The 8984-nt window shown below is 39.2% G+C and overlaps 2 protein-coding genes across 3 annotated transcripts in view; one reads left to right on the forward strand and one right to left on the reverse strand.

Annotated features, from left to right (window-relative positions):
• Window positions 1-8984, forward strand: part of gad3 (glutamate decarboxylase 3) — a 54485-nt gene that overhangs the window by 13492 nt on the left and 32009 nt on the right. The gene's annotated exons all lie outside the window — the stretch shown is intronic.
• Window positions 5251-7854, reverse strand: LOC121815339 (glutamate decarboxylase 1-like). The gene is made up of 3 exons (XM_042225851.1): window positions 7263-7854; window positions 6809-6924; window positions 5251-5341 (listed from the first exon to the last, which is right to left on the reverse strand). The coding sequence occupies exons 1-3, from the start codon at window positions 7315-7317 to the stop codon at window positions 5258-5260; spliced, it is 255 nt and encodes an 84-aa protein (XP_042081785.1). The 5' UTR covers window positions 7318-7854; the 3' UTR covers window positions 5251-5257.

Raw genomic sequence — 8984 nt, forward strand, 5'->3', positions numbered from 1 at the left:
AACATTAAACATGTTAACAACACAAAAGCCATATTAAACGCAGACTACTTTAGACCCGGAAGTAGGATTCGTCGCGTCATCACTTAACGACCGGATAGAACTAAGGTGTGTTGTGCGAGTGTTTTAGTGTGAGTGGGTTTATCTATTGCTTTGTTCTTGTACAACGCTTTGGGAAAACTTTTTAAAGTTTTTAAATGTGCTATATAAATAAATTGGATTTGGATTTGGAACTTGTTAAATGTAGAAAGCTGTCTATAAAATCAGTTTGTTCCATTCCAACCTGGGCAATTCTACAAAATTGTGAAGGAACATCAGTGACAAGCTTATAAACCTGCACAAGGGTGGAATTTGTTATAAGACCATCAGTGAAAAGCTTGGTGAGAAGGTGGAAATGGAGGAAATATAAAATTACCTTTGACCTTTGCTTGTTAATGATCTGAAGGCAGCTGGAACCACGCTCACCAAGAACACTATTGGTGACACACTAAGCTGTAATGGATGGAAATCTTGCTGCAACCTCCTGCTCTTGAATAATCAAGACCCTTCTTATCTTAAAGACCTCATAGTACCATATCACCCTAATAGAGCACTTGTACAATAGGAGCCAGAGCCTCCAGCTTTCAGGCCCCTCCTCTGTGATTTGAATTTTTAATTCATTAAATAAATATGGACAATCATTTCAACCAGGAAAAAGAACTGTTTAAAGAAATAATTGAAATTACCATTACACCGATGCCGATGAGTGTGTGTAAACCAGGGGTAGGCAACCTTTCTGATGACGAGTGCCATTTAGAATTTCCTCAGAAGTCACAGTGCCATATGATTGCATTAGCAATAAATTTTATAACGCTCTATATTAACAGTTATAAACTATATAGAAACACTTTATAGAATTATATTTGTGCACAGATGTTGGCAGCTGTCAGCGAATAGTTATCAGCTATTTTGAAACAAAAAAAGACTTTTTATCCATAACAGCAAATGGACTGTACAGCAGAAAATGCAAATGCTATTTACGGTCTCCTCACAACAATAATAAGAAAAATAAACTGGGCCAATATGGCATGTTTGTTAATACAGAGACACACATGTTAATGTGATCTCTGGTCTCCCACTCAGAGACACAGGTCTCCGAGTGTCCAGCATTCAGACAGCTGCCTGAGGACTCATGTTAGAGAAAATCTGCTCACACAGATATGTAGAGCCAAATACTGTCAATAAGGCCTCTTCAATGTTCTGAAGACAGTTAAAGTTGTCAGGTAGTGATGTCCAGCAGGTGAACATGCAGCTCCATGAACACGCACAGCTGTGGATTCCAGCTGCCCTTCATCTGGTGCTATCCGGTTGTTCAGTCTGACGTCACTAGCCGTGTCTGGGCCTAAACTCCGCTGCAGGTCCATATATCAAACGATCACTGTGGCATTACTGAGAGTTGAAAAACTGTCTAAAGTCTTTCATCTTTAATAAAATGATCAGCGTTCTGCTCTACCAGGTGTAACAATTGAGTTTAACATCCAGGCATCCATGAAAACGGAATTTATGACATTTAACGGAGTTAGAAGTTAGCAGGAAGTTAGCTCGCTAGCTTCTATCTAAATACAATATAGCATGTCCTGACTGCGGGGTTTTGGAAACAAATTAAAACGTACAGCTCTGTTATCACTTCCAACATAAATGAAGACAGAAAACTAAACAGCAGTGACGTTTGTAGGGTTACTGAAGTTTGGCTAGCTGGTATATAATGATGTGCTACGTGACCGCTAGCGACACAGCTATGTTAGCATAATATAAACAAGCTAACTTTTTTTCCACTCGATAAAAGTTAACGTGAGTGTTCTCGGTGGTCAGGAACAAATGTAATCGCATGGCAGGATGCTGTAAAAGGACCAAACTTCAGCCAGGAGAACAACTGAGATAATCCATCCACAATACGAGGTTAGTCATTCATATACTGCTGCATGGGCTGGGCTGTAGTTACATCCTAAGGTTTTAAAAACTGAGCTTAAATAAATGATTAGTGGTAATAAAAGCCGAGGGAGGTCAACAGTGATCACTGACTGTTTTAGGAGCTTTTTGAGATCAAATAGAAGAAAATACATAACATTAAACATGTTAACAACACAAAAGCCATATTAAACGCAGACTACTTTAGACCCGGAAGTAGGATTCGTCGCGTCATCACTTAACGACCGGATAGAACTAAGGTGTGTTGTGCGAGTGTTTTAGTGTGAGTGGGTTTATCTATTGCTTTGTTCTTGTACAACGCTTTGGGAAAACTTTTTAAAGTTTTTAAATGTGCTATATAAATAAATTGGATTTGGATTTGGAACTTGTTAAATGTAGAAAGCTGTCTATAAAATCAGTTTGTTCCATTCCAACCTGGGCAATTCTACAAAATTGTGAAGGAACATCAGTGACAAGCTTATAAACCTGCACAAGGGTGGAATTTGTTATAAGACCATCAGTGAAAAGCTTGGTGAGAAGGTGGAAATGGAGGAAATATAAAATTACCTTTGACCTTTGCTTGTTAATGATCTGAAGGCAGCTGGAACCACGCTCACCAAGAACACTATTGGTGACACACTAAGCTGTAATGGATGGAAATCTTGCTGCAACCTCTAGAAGCTAAGTCACTGGAAAACCTGATAGATCCAGTTTGGAATGATCACATCAATTCGCACCCGATCTCTTTCGCTTATCGACTTAATTAGATCCCTCTATAGTACCTATATCACCCCTTCTCCCTAACTTAGAGCACACCTTGTCACACCATAGCGGAGCCGCACGCCTCTCAGCTTTCTAGTTGCCTCCTTCTCTCTCTTGTGATTGCCTTTGATATTTTTATAGTTCACTAAATACATCTACTTGACCAAGCCCATCTATCTACAAGAAAATTAGAACTGATTTGTAATAGACATATCATTGAAGATTACAAAATTACAATTTGTCTCTCTTCTTGTATAGATTTGTCCCAGATTTGAGTCTTTGTATGTGCTCAATATCCAGGTGTAATGTTAGCATTATCCTTTCTGTTATACGAGTCTTGCTCCACCTTTCTTAAGCATTCTCCACCTTCTAACTGTGAAGTCACACGTCTGCCTATTTACCATTGAGTTTTGCATTAGCAATAAATTTTATAACGCTCTTTCACTTTAAACCAGTTGAATGATCTCTTTCAATACGATATATTGCTTCTGAATCTTACTCTTTCATAGATTATTAATATTTCTTTGTGCACTTATTCAGAGTATAGGTTCATATGTCTCTCAGTACGTAATATGTTTATCAGCTTATTTTCATTTTTTGCACATCAAATCCGATTCCTTCTTAATCTTCAAAATCTTCTATACCCAAGAGCAATGTAGTGGTATCATCGTACGCAGAAAATGCAATGCTATTCTACGGTCTCTCACAAAATACCTTCATCATTAGACTTATAAATAATTTACTCCGCGGCCATTATATGGCTAGTTTTGTGTTTTAATTACTCTAAGAGACACTGTTCATTCATGTTTAATCGTGATCTCTGGTCTCCGCCTTCCCACCCAAGACCTATTGTCTTATACTGCGAGTGCCCAAGGTCATTCACGTAGTTATAAGTCCTCGACCCCTGAGTGACCTTTTCACTCGTTTTTAGTTATGAAAGAATTCTAGCTCACCTCTCTCTCTCAACTAGTCACTGATGTCTTGTTGTAGATCAAAGTATTTCCCTCCGTGCAATTAATAGTGTGTCCTCTCATCTCGCCTTCTTGAAGACAGTTTAATCACAATCTGTTCATATTGATCACAGGCACTTCTAGTCTGATGTATCCCAGCAGGTGCAGGACTCACCTGTCCACGTTCTCCATCTCTCATTTAGAATATCCACCAGCAAGCTTTGCGACTCTCTTCAGCTGCTCACCTCAATTGATTCATAAATAATGAATATATGAATTTCACATATATATCATGTTCTCACACCAAGTCAGATAAAGACACTACTGTTGGTTGATTATAGCTTCAAGTTAAAATTAATTTTATATATTTAAATTAAGCGAGGACATTCCCTAATAGATGACAAAAAAATTGATGATTAATATCAAAGAATTAAGTATTTCCCTATGTCCCATCCATGACTTTTATTCCTGTGTAACTAAAAAAACATATGCCAACTGCCCTAATTCTACCAATTATTTTTACAAACATTTGTTGGCTCATCACATTACACTGGCAACACTTATTAGCTAGATGTCCTCTGTGCTCGAAGACGGCTGCAGAATGTAGAAGCACTTACAATTCCAACCATGTTTACCGTTGCACTAGCTTCAGCCACATATCTAGTAAATGGATTCGGCTTGGTGTCCTAATGTTCGTGCATATCTCCATTATACAGGAACAAGTTTTCAATAAAACTTCACAATACATCAAGTCATAGGTTCCTTGTCATCTCGTGTACAGTTCAAGGTAAAAATACAAACTGTTCTCAACAATACACCCTGTCTTCAGAGTCTGGAATAGGTCAATTTCGAAGTCATAGAGAACATCTCCTGGTGGTTCCATCTTTTTCTTTATGGGATGTTTCCCGGTTATTCTTCACTCTTTACAATAAATACAAAAAACCTATTATTAACTTTGACCAGTCATCAGCTTACAGCTGTGGCTCTTTCTTCTCAGCAAATATCCAGGGCGTGATACTATTGAAATATATCTACTATTAAAAGTTACCATCAGTTCTAATAAATTTTCCCTCTATACAAACAAAAAAGCTGATTTACCATGTTAGTAAGAAAAGTTATAAGATAATATTTAACACTATGCTGATCAAGCTTAAGACGTTTTGCTCAGTCTGTTGTTTAGGTTAACAGACAATGGGAATCAAATCCAACATTCCGTCTAAGGTTTATTTCCTGGCTTTCTATAAGGATTGGTCAAAGTGGGCGACTAGATATAATAATTCAGGTAAAACAAGAGAGCAAAATAATTAAGATCCAGATTTCATCAGAATAGAGAACTTTTGAATCATTTAATATAATTGACATCAGCAATTTCAACCATATATATATATATTATCATTTGATTATTATAGATATGCGACTTACCGGTTTTAGATTGTGAGATGTGTTGTTTTTTAATATCTATGAAACATAATATCAAATATCTTCTCCTATTGGAACAATTTTAGCAAAACATATAAATGAATACAGACAAACTGGGACAGGTGAGCAAACATCTTTGATTAGGCCGTGTTAATGTCAGGTGTGGTTAGCATGCACCTTACTCACCTTTCATCACATTTCACCACAACCACATTCTCAGTGCCTATGCCCAGCACAGCTGCAGATTTCTTTATTGAATAATGACTCTGAATAGAAGGAGAGACAGCCTTTCATCTGTATTTGTCTCACTTCAATATCAAGAAAAAGACTTAACCCTTTGATTCAACTGAAAGAAGTGCTCATAGTGATTCCATTAAGGCATTTGCAGGTGCTCGTTTATATTTATTATTCTGTAATTGTGTTTCACTCGTGCTGCACACAAGCCATTTTAGGATATTGCACTGACAAAAACAGCCAACCATAAACAGCACAGTGCAAAGGTTTTGAGCCAGTGCCACCCTTCTTTTTCATTGGCCTAGTTATGTATTTTCACTTTGCTTCCAAAGAACCAAACTTTCCTGAAATTCTTAAAAGAGCTCATCTTGAGCAGCTCAGCTTTCTGAGAGATTTTCAAAGTTTTAGCTAGTGCATCACACTACTTGATGCTGGCATATGTACCATTCAAGCCCAAACAGGGCACCTAGTTCAGCAGATGAACCAAGAAGCCACCTTCTTGACAGCCAGTCTGCATGTTTAACATAACAATAATCTCAAATGATAACAGCATATCTGGAAACACACAATGGGAAGACTATCAGTGATGAGCAGGCTTCCCAATAACCCTGATCTTATTTTTGAGGCAGTTTGGGATCATCTTGACAGAGAACAGAACAAAAGATGGAGAATATTAAAAGTAGACCTTTGAATGGATTTCTGAAGACTACTTAAAGACATCTGAAGAATGCCTTCCTGTTCAGGCTGTGCTGAAGAATAAAGGTACTCATACAAAATAGTGATATTCTTTTTTAGTTTTTAGAATTGTAGAAACTCTGGTTTTTCATATATCATTTTACATATATATTTCCCTTTATGTTTACACATGCTTCACTGAACCTATTTACAACTTCCATCCATTCGCTACCGCTTATCCTTTTCAGGGTCGCGGGGGGTGCTGGTGCCAATCCCAGCTGTCATAGGGCGAGAGGCGGGGTACACCCTGGACAGGTCGCCAGTCTGTCACAGGGCTAACACACAGGGACAGACAACCATTCATACTCACATTCACACCTAGTGACAATTTGGATTATCCAATTAACCTATCCCCACAAGCTGCATGTCTTTGGACGGTGGGAGGAAGCCGGAGTACCCGGAGGGAACCCACGCAGACACGGGGAGAACATGCAAACTCCACACAGAAAGACCCCGGCCTGATGGTGGAATTGAACTCAGGACCTTCTTGCTGTGCGGCAACAGTGCTAACCACCGTGCCACCGTGCTGCCCTCCTATTTACAACTTTCCTAGCAAAATACAAAGAAATGGGGGGGGTGGCTTGAAACTTGGATTGTAATTGGACTGAAGTACTGTAACTTCTTTTGAAGGTCTTATTAAACGCAAAAATGAACATCAGACATGTTAGACCAGAAACAATGCAAGAAGTCAAAATAATGCCACTTTCATGTGGAGCTGCAGGGCTTACGCCCATAGATTGAAAGAGTGTGCGAGTTATGATTACATGTTCTGACGTGAACATGGCCAGCCGAGGCAGAGCTCCCATCCCTCTGGTCTTCACCTCTGGGTAGAAGTGATACCTGGCCAAGAGGATGCTGTACAGATTGGATATCGTGCCTCCTATAGAAAATAGAATGCAAGTAGAAAGTTAGTCCATTGTATACCTTTCTTTAACTACTGATACTCTAAACTCAATTTACTCAATCTAAACTCAAAGTCAAATCAATTTTGTACTGATTTGTAAAGAGTGTAAATCATGGTGTGCATGCATTTTGACAAAATCCATGGCAGTAAAAATTCCCCTTAGTGCATAAAATGACCATAATATATAAAAAAAATAGCTTTATCATTCATAGAGGTCAAAGGTTCAGGTTTTTTCTTTAATTAGTCAGTTATGCATATCTAAAGGTGTTTACTTTGAACTTCTTGAAGCAGATTTTTGTCATATCTTTTTTTACCTGGACAGAAGAGTCCGTCACCCTCATCATCAGCCCACCCCACAATGCTTCGCATTTTTTTCAGCAGAGCCTCCTCAATGAGGAGGAAAACAGGCGAAACTTCATATGTGAACCTGGTAAAGAAATATACATTCTAGAATTACATAGAAATGTAATTCTATTACAAATAAAGCCTGTAAAACAAGCAGCATCTCCCAGCCAGTTTTAGATAGCTGCACATTCTCATATAAAACTCTGTGAACTCCGCTAACTGGTTTACAGCCTGTGGTTTTCTGAACAAAAGAGATTCATGCACATGATAATATTTAATCATTCTATGTCTATGTCTTAATAAATAATAATTGAAGAAAGAAGTGTTTTACTGGTGATTCCTCAAGGTGGATACACGAATACAACAGCACCCTGACTGCCATTAGGTATCAGAAAGAAATCCTTGGATTGTCAAAGCCTACGTTGGTGCAGTGGGTCCTGGGTTCCTCATGGTGCACAACAATGCCTCATATGCCTTCTGTGGCAAGAGTATGCATTTTCAAAGTGTTCATCCATTTTTTTGGACTATACATACATTAATATGTAAGTTTACACCAGGGGTCGGCAACCCTAGGCACGCATGCCACAGCTGGCACGCGAAGGGTTAATTGATGGCACGACCATAGCTGGACTGGCCATCGGGCATACCGGGCATTTGCTCGGTGGCCCGGTGACTTTTTTTTTTCTTTGTAACGGTATAAACAATGAAAGGTGGTGGATTGGCCAGATGCTGGTCGGTGTGTAAAAATAACTCAGTTGTTTGGTGGTGGCTATGGCGGTGCTTCCTCAGATTCAGTAACATTAGCAAGTGGTGGAGGCCAGCAGGTGGATGAGAAAGGGGAGGCAGGAGCAGAGACCCGAGGCAGCCGCGGTCCGAGTGTCAGGTGAACTGAACTTCAGGTAAGAAGTTATGACCTGCAGTCTATCTGGGTCAGATATAAACCAAGTTTAGGTGGAGTTTATTTTCGTTGTGCTGACTTTTTACAGTCAGTTACAATAACTCGTACTGCGTACTAGCTAGCATGACAGGAGTTTCTATACAGCTGGGTGGGTGCTATGATGTTACTGATAGTGAACTTTATTTTATTCATAAGGTTAGTTAGTAGAGTTGCCAACCGTCCCGTAAAAAATGAATCGTCTCGTATTCAGAGAAAATATTGATCAGTTTCATGATTGAGTAGAAACAGGAGAGGGAGGGGAGAGAATGAGAGAAGAAGCAAAGACAGAATAACTCCAGCTTTGTGTCTTTTTCATTCTAGCTGAAGTACGGGACAAACTGTGTTCCTTTTCAGCTCAATACGAAACTCGTAATATTTTCTCTGAATACGGGACGATTCCATTTTTTACGGGACGGTTGGCAACTCTACTAACTAACCTTATGAATAAAATAAAGTTCACTATCAGTAACATCATAGCACCCACCCAGCTGTATAGAAACTCCGTCATGCTAGCTAGTACGCAGTACGAGTTATTGTAACTGACTGTAAAAAGTCAGCACAACGAAAATAAACTCCACCTAAACTTGGTTTATATCTGACCCAGATAGACTGCAGGTCATAACTTCTTACCTGAAGTTCAGTTCACCTGACACTCGGACCGGCGGCTGCCTCGGGTCTCTGCTCCTGCCTCCCCTTTCTCTCATCCACCTGCTGGCCTCCACCACTTGCTAATGTTACTGAATCTGAGGAAGCA

Source organism: Haplochromis burtoni, unplaced genomic scaffold, assembly GCF_018398535.1.
Source record: "Haplochromis burtoni strain Fernald_Lab_line unplaced genomic scaffold, NCSU_Asbu1 Contig_185, whole genome shotgun sequence".
Taxonomy (NCBI): domain Eukaryota; kingdom Metazoa; phylum Chordata; class Actinopteri; order Cichliformes; family Cichlidae; genus Haplochromis; species Haplochromis burtoni.

What these genes read in the sequence shown, in the direction of transcription:
- LOC121815339 (XM_042225851.1), bottom strand. Translation starts at nt 7,317, where the DNA reads ATGCGAAGCATTGTGGGGTGGGCTGATGATGAGGGTGACGGACTCTTC. An exon ending in TGACGGACTCTTCTGTCCAG is followed by an intron (nt 6,925 to 7,262) that starts GTAAAAAAAGAT and finishes TATTTTCTATAG; the next exon opens with GAGGCACGATATCCAATCTG. An exon ending in CCATGTTCACGTCAGAACAT is followed by an intron (nt 5,342 to 6,808) that starts GTAATCATAACT and finishes CCTTCTATTCAG; the next exon opens with AGTCATTATTCAATAAAGAA.